The following is a 23,495-nucleotide window of genomic DNA, read 5'->3' on the forward strand; positions in this document are numbered from 1 at the left end:
GGTGAATGAAGCAGGGCAGATGTGGGTCTTAGAAGCACATGGAGCCCTTCCCTTTCCTGGTACCATGTGTGGCCAGTGTGCTGGAGGTGAGATGGGAGCTGGACACCATGGACACCAGAGCTGACGTGTCCCTCCCAGCCAGGCTGCAGAAGGGCAGGTTGCTTGCAGAGACACTGAACCAGCATGGCCTTGCTTTTATGCAGTAATTTGCACCTCCTGGGTGCAAAAGATTTCAAAGCTGAAGCACAGAGCTGGGCACCTGCCCTTCCTCATGTCACGCAGCCCAGTGGGGCCAGAGCCAGGCTGGGGGCTCCTGTCCCAACGTGGGCTATTGCCTTGCAGACAGCCTCACCCTCTGGACTTCTGTCCTGCATCCGTCCAACAAGGCATGTGAGCAGCCGTTCGCCTTCATCCCTCCCTCCTCCTCCTTCTCCTCCTCTCACCAAACAGCTGCAGTGGCGCTTCAGCACCAAAAAATGGGGTTTGTGAAGCACCAAGTATCGCCCCTAGCGCTCCCAAAGGACATGAAGAGAGGGTAAACTTCCTTTCCCACCGCCTGGTGTTGCACAGACAAAATTTTGATGCTTTAAAGAGCTCCCGAGCCGCCGGGAGCTGCCACTAGAGGTTGCTCGCATGCCTTGCTGCAGGCTGGGTGCTGCCAGGGCTGCGGGGCTCTGCAGGACCAGGGCACGGTTTCTGCTCAAGACACAGCTCAAGGACTTCCCTCCAGTCCTGCTCAGAGCCTGACTTTGGGGCAGGTGCCAGGGAAAGGTGTCCCACAAAGCTCTGGTTTGGGCCACTGATGCCCTGTTTCCTCCTCCGGCATGGCCTGGCTTTGCTGTGCCCTCAGTTCCCCAGGTTTCCACCAGCAGCTCGGCAGCCCTTGGTGGTGTGATGGGTACCGTGGGGTGGCAGTGGGGTCTGCGAGATGGGAGCAAGCCTGGCAGGTTGGTCCTCTCCTACAGCATTGCATCCAGCCAGATGGCCCCACAGGTTGACGTTGAGGGGAGGTCACTGAGACAAAGGGAGCACACAAATATGTGTTTACCAGGGCATGAGGGGGCTTAATTTCCAGCCTGCAGGCAGATGTCCAGGCTCCTGCTTCCCTCTGTCCTGCATCCCTGGCTGCCATTGGCCTTGGCTGAGCTCAGTGCTGTGGAGCTGGGGACACCATCTCGTCTGAGGCGTGAGCCCCCGGCTCTCCTGTGCAGGGCTTTGCGGAGAGGCACCGGGGGGCCGCTCATCCTAGATGGGTGGAAAGGCTTCCCCCGTGTTAGTGGTGCAGGATCGGGCCCTTAACATCTGCTGTGTAGAGACCCAGAGCAGGGTGGTGAGAAGTGCCCCAGCCACAGCCCAAATCCAGACCAGCTGCCCACTTCCATGTGGGGTGGATCTATTTGCGCCCAACATGCATCTCTGCAAGACACAAACCAGACCTGGCTTGAGGCACCTCAGGTGTGCCCCGGCACGGGGGCTGTGTCTGCTCTCAGGTAGCCTTCTTGGTGCTGCTGAGGCTTCCTGAAGCATCTTGGCTGGAGTAACAGGCCCCCTGATGGTGGGAGGGTTGAAGAGTGATACCGTGAAGTGGCAGGGTTGGAAGAGCTAGAAGAGCCTGAAGAACAGCAAAAGAGGGGGACTATGGGGCTGAAGCAGCAGCAGGAGAATAAAATGCAATCCCAACACACCTCCTCCAACTCTGTTGCCAGCTCTGTGCTTGCCGCATCCCAAGCAACCATCCCTGCAGCGGTGGGGCAGGTGGAGGAACCGTGTCCTTCCCAGCAGTGGCAGTGCCTTGCAGACACAGATGTGCACTGGTCAGGATGCAGCTCTGTTTCCAGCATGACTGGCTGTGACTCAGAATGCCTCAGGGGAGCAAACCAGATGGGGAAGATGCTGCCTTTTCGTTGTTTGGAAATGGAGCCACTTTTTAACACAGAGGCCTGTTTTAATTGGCCAAGGTGTTTTGCAGACACCGCAGCACCCACTGGGCAATGAGACACTCTGTGGAGAGGAAGGACGGTTGCAATTAGTGTGGGCTGTGGGCAAGATGGGAGCAGCTGGGTCATGCCGTGGGCATCTGAGGGGCCAGTTGGATTTGGGCACAGACAGATCCGCATTGGCATTCAACATGGATGGTTTCTGGAGGAGGGGATTTTTGTTTGCATGCTTACTCTGGTGCCATGAAATGCAATATTGGGAGGCATTTTCTCTTGCCCTGCTCCTGCCCACACAGCTCCCTCCTGGCAGAGCAGTAAGCAGGAGCAATACTGAGGGGCTGCCAGTGTGATCGATGGGGGTTGCAGCATTTTGGGTTGGGGCACACATATTTAGTGGTAAATCTACAGAAGGATAATTACCTCTCTTTGTGGATGGCGGCTTTATTAAAAAGAAATAAATAAAGCATCTTTAAAGGAGAGGTGAGTGAGAGACGCAAACCCCATCCTTGGGGCAATGTAGACGGATGAGTAATGGGGCCCTTTGAGTAAGTGCCTGCCTTGCCAGCTCTGAGTCACTGAGCAAACAGCACCAGCCTGGAGCCAGCGGCAGGGCTATTCTTAGTCTCTCACCCATCAGGAGATGCTGCTGAGGGAGAGGAGGCAGGTTAGGGGTGTCAGCAGGGCAAAACATTTGCTTTTCAACTAAAAAGCCCTCAGAATCAGCCTGAGGCTCAGTTGCAGTAACCCAGACTGCAGATGGCAAGTGTGAGGATGAGGAGGGTGGCTGCAGCCACATGGGGGAACATGGGCCGAGTTTCTCAGGGAGCTGGAGGAAGGGAAAAGGCACCTGGGGAGATGGTGCTCCTTGGCTGTGCGCATTGCCCGGAGGGACGTGGAGGTTCCCCAGTCCCCGGAGCAGAGGGCAGCACAGACAGCATCGCCCTCAACTGCCCCGTGAAACATCCCCCCTTCCCACCCACCCCGCAGGGTCCCACTTTGAGCTTCCCAAGAACAACCTCCTCCAAGGCAGCTTGATGTCCCTGCTGCAGCTGGGGTTGCATCAGCAAGGAAGGGAGGTGGCAGAGGAGTGCTGCAAAGGCCTGGGCTCAGTGGCACTTGGGGTCCTTCTAAATAAAGCATCTCCAGGCATACTGGCTGGAGCTGCTGGCTCAGCCCAGAAGCCTGGAAAACTAAATGACATCATCTGGGTACCGCTGACAGACGGTATTTCCACTCAGGCACTGAGTGCATGGGTTTCAGCTGAAGAGAAGAGTGTGGCTAGAGAGCATTGCTGGTTTTAGGGAATCCCCTAAAACTGCCCTTTCTCCTTGCAAAGGACCCGAGCAGGCAGTTAACCCTCATTTTGGTCTCCTTTCTCACCCAGGGCATCCCAGCCCAGCCCCTTTGTGCCCCAAGAGGGACCCCATGCCCTAGGAGGGACGCCAGCAGCATCTCAGCTCTCTAAGCCAGCCTTGCTCCAATGCCACGCAGCTGGGAGAAGCCTAAGGACCAGCCCGTTGGCTCCTTTCCCCCTGTGCTGCCAGCGCTGTGCTGGCCACAGCGATGGGGGCTGCTCACCCAGTGGCTGGGGGCTGGTGGGGTCAACCACACGTGGCAGCAGGTCCAGGGCTATGATTCCAGAAGGGGAGTCACGGGTGGGAATTTTGGGACTCACTGCAGGAGTACTCCAAATCAATATGCTCATGAGCCTTGTCTGCATCTACTGCCACTGGGAGCAGGCTATCTCACCACCTTGTGAAGTGACATTGTGGAGAGGAAGGTAAGCAGTGATACGAAGCATCCGCATCCCTCTGGCATCCTGCAGGTGAAGACCCGCAAGGGGACCAGGATTACCCTATCCGTTGGGGAATTATAGCCTGGTGACGTAGGGAGAGCATTGGGGGCCAGGATTTCTCTCATACACTAGTTTGGCTCCAACTCTGCCTTTCTGGGTGGTCTTTGGCAAATAACCTGTCATCTTTGCTCCATGTTTCCTATTTGTACAAGCTGGGGCGAGTGGGATTCTCCTCTGATTTCTAGAGCGCTCTGGATTTGGTAGAGCTGATCCCCATCTGCAGGGATACATGGGAAAGGAAAAATCAAGCCCAATAATAATTACTTTTCTCCTTCCCATGGATATTGTAAGGATTAGCTCATGTTTAGCAAAACTCCCTGTAAATGCTAAGCATTATTAATGTCTTGGATTGCTCCAGGAGCGAAGGTGGCTTTCCAGGGAGTGATGGGGTTTTCCCTTTGCTGGCATGGAGCTGCAGCAAAGTCATCACAGCCCAAGGTAAGCAGCATCCTACTTCTGTTAGGCTCAGGTTGTAGGGCAGTGTCTGCAGCACAAGAGCAGTCCTCACCTCGCTTTCCATCAGTGTTGGAGGGGTGAAGCCCATCCCTTCTTGCATCGACGCACAACCAACAGGGCTCTGGAAGACCACGTGTCCCATGGAGGGTCTCGGAGTGCGGTGCCCTAATAAGGCCTCATCTCACTGACGTGGCAAATGGCATCTTCCAGACACAGAGTGAAGTGGGGTTGAGCCAGGGATTCCCACCAGGAACATGGGGGACACGGCTGCAGCATTGCCTGAGGTCCACCCGGCAACTGGGGCCAGAGACCAGGCCACAACCACGGCACGGCTTGGGGTACAGGTTTGAATGTCCTGACTCAAGCAGGGGTGCATGGGTGGGGGTCAATTCATGCCCCCGGGTGCCCTCAGCATCCTGACACACAACATCTCTGTGCACCCTGAGTATTTACACTCCTGCAAAGTGTGGAAAAGCAACGCACATCACCTAAAGCTGGCAAGCCTGCGGGAGATGATAAATTCTCTTTTCCAGGCTCCACTGCTGGAAAAAGGTCCTGAGGCCTCCCAGGAGAGGAAACTGGCTTGTGGTTGGCTCAGCCCCTGCCCGACCGCTCCAGCAAATGTGCCTCCTGGGGACCCCCCAGCTCTCTGGACAGGGTACAGGGGGCCGAAGCTCCTCCGGCTGCTGGACCCTGCCACCCTGGCTCTCCAGGCCTGCGGAGACGGAGCTGACTTTTTGTGACCCCTTCTCCCTGCGCTGACTCAGCCATGCCCCCGCGGTGGGTGGCCGCAGCCTCGGGTGGGACGGCGTGAAGGTAAAGGCAGTACGGACTGGCAAGCTTTCAAAGAGGCCACAAGCTAAATAAATAGCCGGCAGCCTATTTCAGTGGCTGCTATATTTAGCTCAAGGAACATTTATTTATAGGCTTGGCAGCCATTCTGAGTCAATAAAAGCCCAAGAGCTGGAAAAAGGACGTTCCTGGGTTTCTCGTTGCAGTAATGGTTTCTGCCATCCAAACCACAGGAGCGAGAGGAGAGGCAGCCTCGGCACCGGGGCAGGAGGCTGTGCCAGGTGCGCACCCGTGGGTGCCTCTGCCAGGGGACAGACCCTCCGCATACTTGTAGCCCCAGCTAAGCGCGGACACCCCGCAGCATCACCTGGGTCCCCTCCTGCATGGGCGCCGCTGCCGGTGACCCAATGGCCCAGTGGTCCCCTGGCCCAAAGGGAATTTGTCTCTAAAACACAAGGGGATATAGCTGTGCCCGCGGAAGCAGCAACACAAGACGTCAGCTCTGGGGACTCCGCTGCAACATCTTCCGCAGGGCAGCAGGTTTGGAAAAACGAAACCAGGAGCAGGTAAATGGGGAGGGAGATGGGAGCAACGCTCACATTTCTCCATTAAATAATTTTCCCTTTCCATGTCACGCATGGCAACGAGTGGTTGAGAGAGGAGGGCATGCAAACAGCCCCTCTGAAGCTGCTAGTGGGGTCAGCCGCACAAGAGGCCAAAGCTTCACACTGGGCAGATGATGGCAATAGTTTCGAGAGGCTTTACAAAAGACTCAGCAATTGCAGCTGGATGAGGGGAGTGGATTTATAAAAGACCAGGGGATTTAGCCCAGCCTGTGGAAAACAGCCGTGGGGATGGATGTCCCTTCTGTGTTTAAGTCAATAAGTGCTGCGTCTTTCTGGAGCCAGAACTGCAGGGAGCCTGCTCATGCCTTCTCCTCCCTCCAAAGCAAACCTGCTGCAGGGGGGAGCAGGGAAACGCTTCCACCAGCCTCAGCCAAAACAGGGCTACTGGTTGGCGCCCACCAGCTGCCCCCCAAGCACAGCACAGCTGCTGCCGTGGGGAAGAGGTGACAGCTCAGTCTGCCGTGGGGGGACCAGGGGATGTTTATAGGGTTTAGCTGTAGTGTGCAGCAAGTGTGTGGCTACACACTGCCACCATGCCAGGAGGATGGTGGGAGCAAAGCATAGCTGGGAGGCAAAAAAAATTTAATAATAATGATTATTATTAATAACAGAATGTATTTCAGTGCAAACACTCCATGCTTTTGTGCTCGGCAATCTATCCCATTCCCTACATTTGTACGTACCCATCTGGAGCAGGACCTGGCCAGTCCTTTCTCCTAGAAAGAGGCTGCTCAGGTGCCTGCCTGCATCTTCAGAGCCGTGAATGATACACTGGATCATCAGAAACCCCTAGAGCTGCTGTTGCAGCCCATGGGCCCATGAATGCCCCAATTAATTTTTATCCCCCGACTCCCTCAGCCATGAGTCTTATTTCTGCTTTGAACTAATCCAGCTGCAGCTTGCAGTTGCTGGGCCCTATACACAGACATGGGTCTGGCTGTGCATCCAGGTCTGGCTGTGTCCAGGTCTGGCTGTGTGTCCAGCTCTCCACCAGCTCTGGCCCCCATCGATGCAGCCAAAGATCCATCACCCTCCCCAAAACCACAAAGAGGACCCTCCAGCCCCACCCTGAGAAGGTCCCTCAAAAACCAAGGCTGACACCAGCTGTTAAAACACCTATTTGGGTATTTATTACAACACGTTGTTCCAAAATACAAAAGAAAGGAAAAGAAAGTAGAGGGTAGAAAAGCACTGCTGTTTACAGCCTCTGGTAATAAATAAATAAAGAGGAGGCAGGGGCAGGGTGGCTCCCCGGCTCCAACGCTGGCACTGGCCGAATGGGCAGCAAGGAAGGGAGTGTGGTAGGGCTGGTGGCCAGAGCCTCTCTTCCCTGCTCGGGAGTCCCTAGGTACGCCAGTGTGGGTGCAGACCCTGTCCCCGTGTTGTGCTTGCTGAGGAAGGGCCTGATCCTGCAGGGACAGGGGCAGGAGCTGAGGAGGCTCAGCCCCAGCGTGGTTGGGACCTGCCTGCTCCCTCCCCGTCCACGGCTGCCCCAAAGGCAGGTGAGGTAGGAAGGGTGACGCCGGACCGGGACCCCAACGGGGGTCTGCCAGGGCCCCCTGAGAGAGGGGTGAGACCTGAGCTCTCTGCTCTCCGGTGCGGTCTCAGAGCAACCTCGGAAATGAGTTCAGCAAAGCATGATGAGAAGGACCCCAACCCACAGTGAAGCAAAGTCACGACAGAGACAAGAGACCGTGCCCAGGCCACTTGGAGAAGGATGGTGTTAAACTCCGCAAATTAAAATGACTCTTCATGGGGCTGGCGCAGTACAGAGTGTTTCGTACCGCGGTACAGACAGGATTCCTCTTCCCTTCCCCTAATGTCTCCTCCTTCACCTTACAGTCATCTGGAAACCTCCAGGTTATACAAGGAGCCCAGGTGATGGGCGCAAAAAAGCAGCACTGGACTCTGTCCACTTATGACACCCCGATTTATCGGTGTTGGATAAAGGCCGTATCCAGTCCCACATCGAAAGCCATTCCCAGCCCCTTTCTCAATCCCTCCAGGTACCGGAGGCCGCTCACATCTCTCCTTGCTGCTCTGCCACTGAGCTTGCTCTTACACTGGCCACGTGTCCTCCCCAGGTGATGCTGTCCCCAGGCAGGGGGACCTCACCGGCATGCGGACGACACTCAAACCAAGAAAGCCCAGGGCACCTGGCTAAAACGGGGTACCAGTGCACGGGTTTGGCTGAGCAGGGGGAGCTTTGCAAACCACCTGCGATGGCAGAGCAAGAAGCCCCTGCAGGTAAAGGTGCAGCCTGTAGATGCAGCCAGCAGAAGAAGGTGAGACGACCACAACCTGGAGGAAGCTGACTCCATGAGCTAGATGCCTGGCCAACATTCCTTAAAGCTGTTACAAAAGCTTTAAGTTTTTGCCATTTAATTCTCTGTTCTTGGTGCCAGTGGGTTTCTGCCTCTTGCAAACATAAGCGGGCACCTGTACAGGAGAGAGGAGCTGCAGGAAGGGAAGGGAAGAGTTAAGAGAGTGGATCTGCCCCGGGTTTGGGTGTCTTTATACCCTTAGGAAGCACCACCCTCCAGCTCCTCTGACAGGGGTTTGCCTCTTGGGGCTTGGGACAGCCAGGAGCTGGGCCAAGCACAGCCTCAGCTGGGCCGCGGGGAGCAGAGAGAAGGTGTGATGGGGCCTTGCGTTTATTCACAACAGAGAAACAAAGAGCAACGTACAAAGAGTAAGAAGCAAAAAAGTACAGAATCATAACCATAATAATCATAATAATAATCATAAATACTCAAATCTATCATTCATAGATTGCAATGACAACACTGATAGCTTATTATCATTAGTATTAAGGACGGGAGGGGGAAGGGGACAACAGGAGGGGGTTCTGGGGGGCATCATCTCCTAAGGGGCAGATGTAACAGGAATGGACGTCCAAAGAAACAAGCAGACAAAGAGAAGGGCTGGGAAGGCAGCAGGGGCTGGGGATGCTGCTGCCGAGGCTGGGGACAAGCCCGCTCCGACTTAGGCCTCTGGCTCAGTGTTGCTGACCTGATCACTGCCCCCCTGCCGGCTTCGCTCAGTCCCCCAAAAGGCGGCCTGGAAGGAGGTGGCTGGGGGGCTCAGCCCCAGGGACAGGCGAGGGCTGGAGGGGAAGGTGCAATGTCCCTTCTAGCCTGAAGGAAAGCTGTGGTTTGCTCTGTCCTTCATGTGGTGGAAAGCTCAGCCATTGCCACCGCTGCAACTGTTGGGCACTCAACAGCTTTGTTGGTTCCTCCCTTGAAAGGAGAGAGCTTTCCTCTCCTCTGCTCACATTTCTGCCTCTATGGGTCCCTACGAATAAATGCATCCTCATCAGATCAGCATGGAAAGATGATTTTTGGTTCCAGTGAGGCTTTGGGTTGGGTCATCTGGCTGTGAGAGCCCATAAAAAGACTTGGCTGACACGGGATGGGGAAAGGTACCAGCCAGCACATCCAACCTTGTGGTAACTCACAGTCTCTGATTCATGGACAAAATGGTCTATTAGACAGAGTCTGATTTTTTAAAAATAATTTAAGTTAATTGCAATACACTCAGTGACCCTGATGGCTTTGGGTCAGCACTGGCAGGAGACACTCAGGCAGGGTTGCTCCATCAAAGCTTATTTTCTGGATGTAGCCTTAAAGTGTTGCACAAAAGAGGGCTTCTAGAGCACACGCCCAATGTAAAGGGGAAGGATGAATGCAAAGTACATCAAAATAAGGCTGCAGAGATGGGTCATGAATGTCTCTTGGCAGTTATGATCTGCTAATCTTAAAATCTACTTCTCTTTGCTCTGGTTTCAGAGGAGAGAACAGTCCATAGCGCCTAAAGGCTTAAACACGGCTGAGGAGCATCCAGGGGATGGCAGAGTGGAGATGACAAAAAGCAAACCACATATCTGCTTCTTTGCAGACATTCAGAGTCTCATTTACAACACGTGCCCTCTCCTTCCTTACTCCAGCTGCTTTTTGTACTCATAACGCACTGTGTCAGCTAACGAGATGAGTTACACAAGAGCTTGCCAGCACCTTGTCTCATCTCCCCACTTGGCTGTGGCAACCTGTTGTCCTCTTCTTATTAAATCCCTTGGGAAGTCATCTAGCCCCCTCTCCATTGCCCAAAGCTACACCTAACCAGCTCCTGCCAGCAACGTGCCTGACCTGAGCTCAGCTGATCTGTGCTGGCACCAACCCTGGAGGACTACAGGATGGGCAGGAACTGAGCAATACGGAGCAGAGATCAGCGGGCAATGACCCCTGGCGTGCTTGGGAAGAGATGCCACTGCTGAGGACAGCAGGAGGGGAAGGGGGACCAGCAGCACTGCTTGGGCAGGAGGCAGGCAACACTAACCTCGGGCAGCTTACCGGAGGGAGGACAAAGCCTTTTTCCCTCCTTCCTTGGACTTGATATCAATGCCCATTTAGGAGCCCCTGCTGCGAGTGCAGCTCCTGAATAGCTGCCTGCCCCACAGGATGGACCCAAATGCTTATTGGAATCTAAAAAGAGAGCTTAAAAAATAGTGTCATCATCCTTTCATGGCCAGAAGGGAGAAATGTTCAGATTGGCAACACTGAGCTGGTTTGAGGTGGTTGCTGGAGGCAATGATGGGTGGCGGTGGACTTTTGAGGGATGACTGTGAGATCTCTCGCCCTCATCAAAAGCGATGTGGGGAGAGAGGCAAGTGGTCCCTGGCTCGCCAGCCACCCCCTCCCTCCCTGCCACACCTCAAGGAAACAGGCAGGAGCATGTGGGGGTCCCCAGCCCTCACCAAATGGCCCCGTGGAAAATCAGGAAAACTAAAGCTGGCCTGAAGAGAGCAAGGAGCCTCCAGGGAGACTCGCCTTGACTGTGGACACAGAGGTGGTTGAGGAAACAACCAGCTGAAGTGAGCAGCCCCTCCTCACATGATTGCAGCTCCTCATGCCTCTGCTTTGTGTTCAGTTTTAAACCTGAGATCATTTGGTTTTGTCACATGTAGTTTGATTTAAAGATAGAAATGAACGACGAGAGGAGGAACAGGGGAAAAGGAGAGAAACCGTGTGGGCCCAGAAAAGAAAAAAACAATACTCCAAGGATGACACAGGACACAAACATGCACGAACGGAGAGCCCTGAGGTATTAGCTTTGCAAACTAGCGCAAGACGAGAGAGAAAGCAAAGACAGCCGCAGGGAGAGATGTGCTTTGCAGCGGAGGCAGTTCAGTGCCTACATCTCCATAAAGCAGCTTCTCAGCAAGCCTGACATTGGGGTTTGGGGGCAAGAGCTTGGCTCCCCACCAGGGTGGGGGGAAGCAGCCAAATGCCTCTGAAAATAAGTCAGTTGTGCCCTCCCTGTGCTTACAGAGTTTCATGTCCGGCTGGTTTATCACCTGCTGGAAGGAGGGGAGCCAGCCCAGAGGGGAACAGCGCCGGGGGAGTCCCGGCACCTGCAAACACGCTCCCCATGAGTTTCTCGGATGTGAAGCAAAGGGTGGGGGAATCCTGAAAAACCATGGAAAATGGTGCCCATACCTCCCAAGCAAGGTGGCTGAGGCAAGGGGGAGCTGAGGGGCTGGGGCGGGTAGGCAAGACACCCCCCGACAAGAAATCCCAACTACCACCAGCCTCCCCTCCCTGCCTCCGCTGCAGCAACCTCTGATGCCTTCTCTTTCTCCATGCGGCTGCAGGTGGCACCTGGCACCCTTCCTCTGCTTCGGGTGACTCCCTCCTCACCCTCTCCAGTGAGGATGGGCAGCCCAGGGGAGGGGAGAGGGGCACGGCTGGGATGGGATGACGGCCAGGATGGGGACAATGGCTGGGATGGGATGATGGCGGGGATGGGAGTGATGGCCAGGATGTGGATGAGGATAATCAGAGACCAAGGGGTGAAGAAGCGGCAGCAGCTTCCAGAAGAGTTTTCTGGCTCAGTTTGTGTTATAAGAAGGTTTTATGGTTTGCTCGTTCCCTTGTTCGTTTCTAGAAAAAGTGCCCAGAAGAGTCTCCTGTCCCCTTGTCGCTGTGCCCAGAGGGAAGGGGTGGAAAATCTTCGTCGTCGACATGAGCTATAGAAGGAGCCACAGGCCTCAGATATTGCTTAGAAACTCGTATTTCAGATTTAAATACCATACACAGTAAAAATAGAGCTGAAAGTACCGCCCCACATTGTCTGCAAATCATTGCCAGAATGAACAGCTTCAATAAATTAAAAACAAAACAAAAAAATTGAAATATTATTTACGTCTCAATAAAAATTGCAGTAAAACCATTTACCTTTTCCTTTGTGTGTGTGTTTTCGGTTTTTTTTTCTTTATATTATATATAATATATATTTATATATGTATAGGGCTGCTCCAGTGCAGCATTTTTAGGATACTTAGCCAGAGAAACACAGGGGAGCATGCTTAGTGCTGGGTGAAGGGAAGGGGCAGCCGTGGTCCCCCCCCACAGGCGCTGTGCCCCATCCTCGCAGCCAAAATTGCGACCCCTGCCCCTTCCTGCTCGAATTTTACGCCCAAATTTCGAGCGTGGGTCTCTGAGGGCTGGGACGCCCTGGGGATGGGGAGAAGGACCAGGGTGGGTGCAGGAGGGACACTAAGCATCCGCCGTTATGTTTCCCGACTCTGGAAAGACTCATCCACCTTTGCTTCGGTTTCAGCGCGTGCGCTCCCGAAAATGCACGCGCGGGTATAAATACTCCCCCAAAACCCCGCCGCCCCCCTCCCCTCCCCTCTCCCCCCAGCTTAAATATCCCCCCGCCCCCTCTCCGTCCCCGTTCTCCAGGCGTCCCGGGTGGGTGTCAGGACACCTCGATGATCTCCATGCTGCCCGAAAAGCTGGACTGTTTGCTGATTTTGCCCAGCTCTTCCCGGGCCCTGCCCTCGGACATGGTCTCCTCGAACTCCATCTGGCAGCTCCTCCGCTTGAACTGCTTCTCAGCGCCAGCCTCCTCGTGCCAGCTGTGCCGCCCGTCCCGCGGCTCGGCCCGCGCCTTGTCCCTCAGTCTGATCTCACAGCCGCCTGCCACGCCGCCACAGCCGAACGGCGGTGGATACGGGCTGGTGCCAGCAAACAGGCTCCCGCCGCTCCCGCCGGCGCTGCCGGAGTCCGTGCCGAAGTACCAGCCGGCTTCGCCGGAGGGAGTGCTGGGGGACTCCAGGTGCACCCCACTCCAGGCGGCGGCGGCGGCGGCGGTGGCGGTGGCAGTGGCGGGAGCGGTGGCCGGCTGGCTCAGCCGTGGCGGCAGCCCGTCCTCGGCGCCGGGGCTCTTGCGTGTGGCGCAGGCCCCGCCAACGTTGAGGCTGAGCCCGTGGGCGGGCGAGCCCGCCGGGTGCCGGTGCTTCCGCCGCTGCCTCACCTTGGCCTCCAGCAGGAGGTCGGGCCCGCTTGGCCGGTCGGGGCTGTCCACCCCCGGGGAGAAGGGGCCGAGGCCGCCGGGGCCCGAGGGGCTGTCCAGCTTGCAGAGTTTGGGGGCGTCCCCGGGGCCGGGGGGTCCGGGGGGGTCCTGCCGCAGGCCGGGGGAGTAGGCGGACTTGATGTCCAGGGAGAAGGAGCGTTTCAGGCGGTTGGTGTCCTGGATGCGCTCGGAGGAGAGGTGCAAGCCGTTGAGCCCCTGCTGCAGGGTGGTGGGCGACAGGACCTTCGGGGTCCCACCTTGCCGCTCGGGGTCGCTGGGGGGGGACGCCGAGCCGGTGCCTCTCGGCACCTCCTCGGTCTTCTCTGAGGTAGGTGGTGGGGGATGCCGGCTGCCCTCAGCCGCCTCTGCTGGGTCTTGCTGGGCATCCCCCTCGCCCCGGTCGCCCTTTGACTTCAGGGCCTTGAGGAGCTTCAGGCTCCTCTCGTACTCCAGGAGCTGGCCCAGGAAGTTGAAGTTGGGCGAGATGGACGGGCGACGGTCCTTAACGAACCTGCCAAGAGGCACAGAAAGCGCCGGTTGGTGCTTGGTCCCTCAGCAGGCCACCCCTACTCTCTCAGCCTCTCTGGGGAGAAGAGGCATTGTCCAGGACCTTCTGACCAGATCTTCCGGAGAAAGGGGTCTTGGGGAACCATGGGGCCTTGGGATGCCCGAGGGGTAGAGCTGGGACTGACTCCTCCCTCCAGTCTACCGCTCCCAGCCACTCCTCACTGCATGCACTTTATGAAGGGAGGTTTGGTTTGGTTTTACCGGGACTCAGTCAAGCCAAGACACAGCTTCAAGGAGCTCCCACCCTCTCCCTCTGGGGTCAGCCTGCTTTCCTTCCCTGGAGTGAAGCGTAGCGGCGTAACTGCTTCCTGCCCTCCAGGGAAAACTCACCTGTAAGCATCATCTGACGACATACCCATGGTCTTCATGATGTAGGCGATGGCGATGGTGGCTGACCGGGAGATCCCGGCCAAGCAGTGCACAATCACCTGGCAGCTGGACACCTTGGCCTTGTCTGGAGCATGGTAGAGGAAACAGAGAGAAAAGCATCAATGTGGTCAGAGATGGTGAGCAAAATGACTCTAGCCTCCCTCCCCAACCCTCAATCCCTTTGTGTGAAAGGACAAGGGATGCTGGGAGTAAGACCATGAAGGACAGAAGAAGAGTTCAGGTTTTGAAGGCTGAGAACTGAAGGGTCTGCAACCATTGTGACAAAAGCTCACCAATGAATTCAATTGACTTGTCCAGCCAGGGAAGCAGCTTCTCACAGTAGTTGTCATTGACAGGAATGCGCATGAAGTGACTATCACAGATGAAGTCTGGCTTGGGACAGGAGTTGCTGGCATTGAGGACATAGCTTATCCCGTTCTGTGTCATCAAGTCCTGGTGGGAAAGAAGTGATTGAATGATCGGCTGAGTTCAGCCAGCACTGAGTGCTGAAGATCTGCCCTGCCGTGCACTCCCTGCCTTTTCCCACACCAATATTTTCTCCTGTGGGTCTCCCACTGCTGCCTTGGCCTAGTTGATGGTAGTACAGCAGAGACCAGCTGAGAAGGTTGTGTCAATTTAGTCGACACAGGTTTGAGCCTCAGCAGATCTTTACTTTGGTCCAAGTAAAAATAAGCAAGACCAAAGACACCTGGAAGGTAGTCCCAGAGGGGAAAACCCAAGAACCCCAGTATCAGAGGAATACGAAAATACAAGAAAGAAAATCAGCAAAAACTCTGGCTGAAAGCTTTGAAAGTATCAGCTGAGGGAGAGAGGAGGCATCTCACCAACAGAGTGGGGCGAGTTATTGGTAGTACCCTATGTTAACCAATGGCAACCCATGTCTTCTCCCACATCGCTCAGAAACGCAGCAGGAGTTCTCAGAGATTTGTTAGTTGTTCATAGTTCTTCACTGTGAACATACACTCTTGTGTTGGGACATAGGCAGGTGGCGAGGGGAACCATCTCTTCCCTCTTTCTGACACTGAAGTGAACCTGGAACTGAACCTTCTGTGACTTTTCTGCTTTGGCCACTCAATGGCCACCATCACTGCCCATATTTCTGACTCAATAAAATGCAATGGCACAAGGGAGACCTGAGGTAAATAGCGTCAGATGAAAAACTGCAACGAGGGGCTGAGGTTCGACCCACAGGAACTGGCTTGCTGGGCATGTACTGCTGCATCCACACCAACCTCCGTTCCTTCCCTCCCAGCACTACAGCCAGCTTCACCTATATGCGGTGCTGACACCAAATTTATGGCTTGTCTGACCCCTGTCTCTTTCCCTGTCCCATCAGATTAGGTATCACCTGTACAGCTGGGGGCAGGTTGCTTATAAAAAATGGGGGAACATCCGTGCCAGCTGCTGGGTCTCAGTGCCTGGTCTGCACTAATCCAGGGAAGACCCAGAATTAAAAGGGAGGAGAAAACATGGAGATAAAAGAGTCCTTCCACACGTCAGAGTGCATAGAGCTGCCATGTGGGATCTCTCCTCTGCAACACGCTGGAGAAGAGAAGCATCTCCCATGCACAGCCTCTGCACTTGACCCCGCTCTGCTGCCTATGAATAGAGCATCTTCTGGCCACATCACGGGGATGGCAGAAAACACAGCTCCAAAAGATGAACAAAACCCTCTGAGGAGGCGGGGAAGGAAGGAAACCATCAATTTCCCTGCCTGACATTGGCTCCTCAGGAGACCGCACCAGGATTTTGGCCCTGGCTTTCCAGTGGCCCGTTCCTGCCCACCCCAGCAGGCTCTGCAGAGCCCGGCCTTGGCTCGGCGGAGCCAGCCCAGCTCCCGGGCTCACATTCTTGGCATTTTTCTCTTTCATTTCCTTCTACTCCCTGTATATAATTTCTCTCTCCCTCCTTTCTGTCTCCAACCCCTCTCCGGTATCGTGGTCCCTCTCCCCCCCGCCTGCCCTGGGAGAGGACGCCCGTCTGGCTCCCTCCTGCCCGCGGTAGGCAGGCGCCCGGCGGCATTTTAACTGCAATTCCTTTTTCTTTCTTCTCGCAGTTATTTTTCCTTTAAACAAAATTCCTTCCCTGGTGTGACATCACAGCACAGCCCTTCCAGCATCTTTAAAAGGGCACTGCCCCTCTTTTCTCCTCTCCCCCCACAGCCAAACTTTGCTTATTTTGTTCACCTTCTGAACAAGCCCCTGCCCCTGGCCAGAGCTGCCCATCCCCACACTGCCAGGTTGAATACCCCAGCTTGGTCCCACTCTCTCTGGCTCCCAAGGGGATTGCAGGGTTGCTGAAATTGGTGTTATCTGGCAGCCTGGCTGGCAAGGTGGGTGGGAGCAAAGCTGGCTCCTGCCTCACATCTCCCTCCAGTCAGGGTAACTGCCCCTCCAAGCCCCGGTGTTTTCCCAGCTGTGCTCCTCCTGCCTCTGAGTTTGCTACAGACACTTGGGAAGAGTTTGACCACCCCAAAGCTCATCAATATAAGACATCTCATCCTGTGATCACCTTCTCCAGTTCTGCCAGGCTCTGCCTATACACTCCCTGACTTCAGCCTCCTGGTAGGGTCAGACCAACCAGGCATGGTCCTCCCATGGACAGGAGAAGTGTCCTTAATGTCCTCACCACTCTGCATGGCTGGGGTCCCAGATGGGACAGGGCAGACGTGTCCCCTCGACAGGGCCATACCTTGTTTAGAACGTCTTTCTGGGAGCCCAGATAGAGATGCGGCAGGATGCGTGTGGGGCCGACGTTGGCCACGGGCAAGCATGGCTGGGAGATGCTCATCGGCAGGATGGCAGCTGGTTTACCCTCGCAGAGGCCCGGGAAGCAGGACGAGAATGTGGCAAAGCCTCCTGTGGAGAAAATGGGGACATTGAATTTATAGCAGCAAGGTCAAGACCATCAGTACCTGGCACCCCGAGGCCTGGGCTGGGGACAAAGCAGTGATAACCCTCCAGCACTGAGACCAGATCCTTGAGGAGCAAAAAGCCACCAGCCATCGCTAAACACTGCAGACACATTGTGATGACTGTGCCACACACATGGTGAAAAGAATGAAGACCCAGCTCTGATTTTTGCTGCTGCAGCTGGGTCTTAACGCACACCCTCCTGCTCTTCACAACTTCATTCACACAAACAATAGGAAGACAAAGTCCTTTTCTTGGCTGCCTACTACTCTGAGGACAACCAGGGTCACTTTTTGATAGCAAAACCTGCCAGGGCAGGATGACGGCAAGCAAGTCCATCGAGGTGCAAATCTCCCCAGGTTGGGGAGGTCAGCCCAAACCTTGCCACAATGGCTACACTTACACTTTGCGGTTTCTGTGAGATGCCCCCTCTGCCCAGTCCCGCCGAGCCCCTGATTTCCACCACATTGGACTGGACCAGCATGTCAGTACCTGCAGTCCATTGCCGTTTTTCGCGCTCTGACCTTACTGAATGTGACAGCAAGCAGCACCCAATTTACCGCACCAAGCTGCTGGGCAGTCGTACCCAGCTTGAGCATCTCGAAGCCTGATATTGAGAGAAACCCCCTGGGTGAGGCTGTGGCACATGGCATCTGACAGCCAGAGCTATTGCCACCGTGTCTGGCATGGTTGAAAGCACAGTCCAAATGTGAATGAGTCTGCATGAAAGCCAGTCCCCAGTTCAAGCAGCAAGAACACTGACTTGAGCAGGGCAGCAAGTGTTGCCCTGCCTGCATGGTGGCCAGCTCAAGGAGCTGGAAAACCCCCAGTGCTGTCATACATCCTGTGTGGTTGCATAAGGCCACTGGTGATCCTGATTTGCTCTCGCTCACTGATCCCATTCTCCAGGGTAGAGCTGGGTTTGGCTAGTGGTGGCCCAACATCACTCCCCTCCAGCTGAGGACGTCTGGGTGGCAGCTTGGTGCAACAGAGGACCTTGGGTCGTATCAGCCCAAGAAGTCTCCCTTGAGGTTTTCCCAATCATGCAAATGAGCAGATGCAGCTTGACATCACCCAAAGGGCAGAGAATACTTTCGGGCTTGACCGCCTTTAACTGTCAGAGGGACCAGGATGCTCCCACGAGATCCTTCTGAAAGTCCAAGTCTCTGGACTCAGCACCATGGGAATCCCTGGCCCATTTCCACAGCTAAACAAGACCTTTTAATGAGCCTTTCGTAATGACCTTTCCATTCAGTCTCTCTCCCCTTTGGAAGAAGGGCAGCCTTGGCACATTCCCAATTTACCTTCTCCAGCACCTTGCCAGCATTTCTGCTGATCCTCCTGGAGCACCCTCCTAGCTGCTGTTGTGGCACTGAGGCTCTGGTGGAGTATGACTGGTGCTGCAGACAACCCACCCCACGTGTTTGGGAGGTGAAGGTGATGGAGAAGCCATAGCAGGGGACAAAATCGTGCTCACACCACCAGGGAACATCCAAGGTCCTCCATCACCCTCCATCTCAGCAGCTCCTGGTGTCAGCTCCCACTGCCCCAAGAGGAAGGTGTCCTCCAACCAACCTCTTTCCTCCTATCTCTTATGTTTTCCTGGCTGGCAGCTAACACAGTTCCCAGGTTCAAAACCCAGCCAAGCCAGGAGGGGTAGAGTTAAAGCACCTTATCTTCTCCAGCACTTCCTTTTCTCTGGCTCCCTGTGAAATGACATCACCTCTCAACTGGGACATTAAATCAGAGAGAAAGCAGGAGGCCCAGTGCAGGTGCAGCGCAGATCCAGTTACTGCTCATCCCTGTGTTGTGTCCCCATTGCCAAGGAGTGTAAATCACCAGCCAGAGCCTTGCATGGACAAGTGTGACCTCCCTGCTTCGCCCCGTGCTTGAGCACACACTGCTGATGCCTGGGGGATGCTTGAGCAGAAACCCTGCGGGAAGGGTTTCCTTCAGCTGCCCCCAGAGAAGCCTGCAGCACGTGGGGTCGAGTGGGGCGCAGATTTGACCCCTGGATTCATGCAAAACAACATGGGAATTTTTCTGAACGGACCTAGCACATTTTTGGGGAGCAGAGTGCATGCAAGCGCAGGTCCCCCACCTCTCGTGCTCACTCATACCCATCAAGAGCCGCCCGGGGCCGTGTATGACTTGGTATCACTCTTTAAAAGCCGGGAGCGTGGGGTGATCTCATAGCTAAAGCAGGTCAGGGCACGCCGCTCTCTCCCCCTTGCCCGCCTCCGCCGGCACTCGCCCGGCAGCAGATCCTCTGCCAGCCCTGCCCGGGGAAGTCCAGGCAGGGGCAGAGGGGGCTGCGAAGCAGGCGGGGATGTTTGCAGAGAGTGGCAGCAGCACCCTCAGCTGTTGTGCCTACACCTGCATGCTGCCAGCAACTGGAGGATGCTGGCATCTGAAATGATGCCCATAGCTCACCCCACTTGTCCCAAGCAAAGCTTCAACCCTGTGTCTGGGAGCCCGGGCATGCTCCCATCCTGCCTGTCCTCATTTCCCCCATGCTTGCAGCTGCTGAGGGCAGCCCAGGCTTGGGGGAAACCCTAGAGATGGGGCCGGGTACCCAATGCCATCCCAACCTCGAAGCGACGCTCACCCCACCCCGTGCCGGCTGCTCTAGCATGCCTTTCATTTTTAGAAAGCGAAGCAGCTCTTCAAAACAATCCCAAAGGCAGTGAATGTCCCTGGCTGGGCTCCAACCGATACCTGGACTTTCCCCATTCTATACCCCGGGCCATGGATCCCAGCTTTTGCTGGGAGAGAGCGGCAGAGCCCCATGGGGTGAGGAGCCAGGGCAGCACTGGGTCTTTCTAGTCTTTCCTCTTTTATTCTCAGTGCTGGTGCCGGGAGTGCCCTTGGCACGTGGGGAATTAAGCTCAGGAAGGATTTGTATCTGACGTGGAGCGAGTGCTTGGGGATCTCTGCTTTCTTCTTGATGCTCCCCTTGAGCCTGGCGAGGGCTGGCTGGGGAGGACCTGGTCCCTGCCTGGCATGGCCCCATGCGCTGCTCATAGCTCCAGCACTCCTGAGGGCTCTCAAAACCATTCCCTGGAAAACCCAGTGTTTTCCCGCCTCCTGCAATTACCTGAGGCAGAGGTGGGGTCCAGGAGGAGAGGGGGGATGTTTGGGCACAGGGAAGCAGGCCAGAAGCGGGGACACCTTCACTGCTCCTGCTGAAGATGGAGGAAGGAGGAGCCAAGAACCAGCATCAGGCAGGTCTCTGGGAGGGCTGGGGGGTGAAAATCACCCCCAGCTTTGGGGCGTTCATTCAGCAATGCCCCCAGAGACATAAAAACCCTTAGCAGTGTCCAGCTCAAGGTGGGGCTGGAGAGAAATGCAGCTTTCGGGAGGGAGGGGAGTGCTGTCACTCCACCCAGAGGAAAGAGGGAAACTGAGGCACCGGGTGTTGCAGCAACTTAGTGCCGGAAGAATGCAACAACTGAAACCTCATTTCTTCCTCCATCCTGGGCTTCACTCACGGGGTGCTGACCACCCTTCCACCTTCTGCTGTGCCTTGCAGAGACCCCTCTGGGCCAGCCCCCAGTCCTGCTCTGCATGGCCCTGGCAGCAAACAGAGGAGGGGGAAAGACCCCAGAACTTCTCCCCTACCCCCATCTTCGCCAGGCCCTCCCCTGTGCACATTTGCCAGCTGAACATCTATGACAACCTCCCAGTGAAACTGGATTTGTTGGGAGCACAGATGCCACAGAGGGAAGGCGGCCAGCTTGGGAATCCCTCCCGAGCCCATCCATCAGCCCAGGAGGAGATGCCAGTAGCATCTTTGAATAAGCCCCTGTGGCACCAGCACTGCTGCAACTGGTGGGGAGCCCTGCGACTTTTCCCCTTGAGCAGCAAACTGCACAGTGAGAAGCCCCTTTGCCAGTCTCTTTTTGCACCAGTGGCTGTGTAAGACCCTGAGATGGCTACAAAAAAGGAACAAAAAGCTCCAATGCTGGTGCTGGGCTGATGGGCATGGAAGAAGATGAGAAGGTGGAAGGAGAGAGGTGTTGGACTGCCGAGCTGGGACCCTGCTGCACCTGGGGACCCCTCTGCTGCCTTGGCTATCAGCTTCAGGTGGACTCTGGATACATCCAGCTGGTGGTTGGGACTCTGACAACACCTCAGGCATCACCGATCACCTGCAAGTTGCTCTGTTCCACTCTCTGCCAAGGCAGGGCAGCAGTGGTGGTGCAGGGAGGGTGACATAGAAGGTAATAAAGTCCTGGTTAAGGACAGGGTTGTGGTGTGGCATCATTTTCCTCCTGGTGGTAAGCCCCAGCTTTGGGTATTTACAATCCATTGAGCTGCACGGGACCTTAGGGGAGATGCTGCTGGAGATAAAAGGGAGCTGTGGGGCACATTAAGCAGGGCTATCCCAGCTCCCTGCACTGAGGCTGTCTTCCGAGGCTGGAGGTGTAAAGTGGAGACAGGGAAATGATGGGACTTGAAAACCCTCTCACGTCTCGCTCTGACGGCTGCAGACTGCCCATTCACCTCTGGCCCCATGGACTCACCTCCTTCAGAGTCCCTTGAAACAACCCAGCAGCTCTAGCCTCGATGCTGCACCCCACTGACTGCAAGAAGCTGTGAAAGGGCTGCCCAGGGCACCTGCCTCACCCCAAAACCACTCTTTGGGAGAGCCACATGCCTCTTGAACACCCCCAACCCCATGAGTCTCCTAAATGCCCCCTCTGGAGACGCACTGAGCAGCAGGGACATGACCTGTTCTCCGGCCTCCCATGTGCATGGTGGAGCACATCCAACCCAAAGCCCCCCAGCAGAAAACAGGGAGGAAGAGATGATTATGTCATCCCACCGTGCCATTGGTCTGTGGCAGCGAGGAGGAGGAAAACAGGCACAGCCAGAGCTGCAAACCCTCCCTGGGCCAGCAGCCACTGCACCCTACCTCCTCTCCCACCAGGAGCTGGCAGGACACCTACCGGGGGCATTAAAGAGGTGGTTTATAGCCCACCCTCATTGCTCCTATAATGAGTGTCAAAAAGCAGCAGCCAGAGCTGCTCAGAGACCGGTTCCCTGTGCAGGTGCTGAAGCTTTTGCGGCAGCCCACAGCCCCACCAGTGGGTTTTGCACCTGTGCTTGTGCTGGAGATCCTCTGCCCTGCTAAAGCTCCTGGTGGCTGAAGGGACTGAGAGAGGCCGGGCTCTGCCCAGCTCTCATTAAAATGCCTGCGGTGGCTGAGAGCTGCTGCCAGGGCGGCACGTGGCGAGGGGCAGCGGGGCATGCAAGCAAGCACGCGCCTCGGCTGCTGCTGGAGCAGCCGCCACACCAGCATGGTTCCCCCACTGCTGTGCCGGCTCGGTGGCCAGGATGGTGCCTGGATGCCCGCTCCCCATCACCCCAGTCCCCTGGGGACATGCTGCTCCCGGTGCCTCGACACATCCGTCCCCAATTGTTAAACCACCTTGCTGAATTGAAGCATGGCAGGAGATGACAAGAGCCGGGGAGGACCTGCAAAACCCCAGCCCTCGCCTGCATCGTGCTCAGCGTTAGCAGGGCAGTGAGCCCAAGCGTTCGGCTGAGCATCTCTGCAGCAGGTTGAATTGAAGGAAGGAAAGTGGAGGGGCCAGGAACGCCAGAGCCGCTGGGAAAACCCCTCTTTGCAAAACACCATCTCCCTGGCTCTCATGCTGGGTGGGAGCCCATTGGTGCCGGCAGCTAAGCTGGGCAGCGTGATGAAACACTGCTTACTGCCACCCTTACCCACTGTGCTCCAGGAAGCTCTGGGGCTTTGTCAGCACTTCCCACTGCCTGGGACATTTCTGAGTTTTTCCCCTGCCTCCATCCTCACTGTTCCCTTCTCAGCACTGCAGCCCCCTTTGCTTTTCCCAGCCCTGCCAGCAATGTCCGATGCGAGCAGCCCACTGGCTTGCATGCCCTTCCCACCTGCCTGGGTGAAATGCCGGTGCTCCGCAGCCTGGCCACCTTTCCCTCTCCTGGCTGATGCTCTTTTGCTTCCACCCACTTCTCAGTGCATTGGAGAGAGGTGTCCAGTGCTCGCTTAGTCCCCTGTCCCCCCCCGCACTCCCCTGCCCAGCCTCTGTGCTCTCCCCCTGCCCGGGTTTCACCCTCCCTTCGCTCGGCACCAGATTTCATCACCCCACTGACGGATCCTTTTTTTTTCCAAGCAGCGGGGATGAGAAAGCCGATGAATCAGCCCTATTATGGGTTCATGTGAATTCCCCATTTCTCCAATGGTCACCCTGAACAGCCTCTGCCCACCTGCTGCTACATTGCCCTGCTGCCTCCCACCCCGTCCCAGACTCCCCTGGCCTCGCAGGCTGGTCCCAGAGCCCCCTCCCATTCTCCCAAATGAGCGGAAAACGTCCTTAAAAAAAAGGAAAAGCAGCAGAAAGGAAGCCCTCCACCCACACAACCATGGACATGCTCCCAGAGCTGCTGGGCTTGATTTTCCTCTGGTGACTGTGCCTGCTTTGGACCAGCCTTACTCGTTCTAAGTAAAGAAAAATGTGTCATTTCCAGGAGTGACTTATTACTAATGACACTATCACTGGGCTATGTGCTTCACGCCACAAAAACCTGTCAAGCACTTTTAGCAGGCTCCCATTTTAAC

At 55.9% G+C, this 23,495-nt stretch overlaps 1 protein-coding gene across 3 annotated transcripts in view; it reads right to left on the reverse strand.

The window, feature by feature from the left end:
• Positions 1–11,717: 11,717 nt before the first annotated feature.
• The window catches only part of DUSP8 (dual specificity phosphatase 8), a 43,596-nt gene continuing 31,818 nt past the window's right edge, over positions 11,718–23,495 (reverse strand). For all 3 annotated transcript variants that reach the window (XM_075047881.1, XM_075047880.1, XM_075047882.1), the window contains 4 exons: positions 16,671–16,837; positions 14,252–14,411; positions 13,920–14,043; positions 11,718–13,533 (listed from right to left, as the gene is read on the reverse strand). In XM_075047881.1, the coding sequence (XP_074903982.1) occupies positions 12,426–13,533; positions 13,920–14,043; positions 14,252–14,411; positions 16,671–16,837 (1,559 nt within the window). In that variant the 3' untranslated portion in view covers positions 11,718–12,425. The remainder of the gene's footprint in view (positions 13,534–13,919; positions 14,044–14,251; positions 14,412–16,670; positions 16,838–23,495) is intronic.

This window comes from Buteo buteo, chromosome 16 (assembly GCF_964188355.1).
Source record: "Buteo buteo chromosome 16, bButBut1.hap1.1, whole genome shotgun sequence".
NCBI classification, from domain to species: domain Eukaryota; kingdom Metazoa; phylum Chordata; class Aves; order Accipitriformes; family Accipitridae; genus Buteo; species Buteo buteo.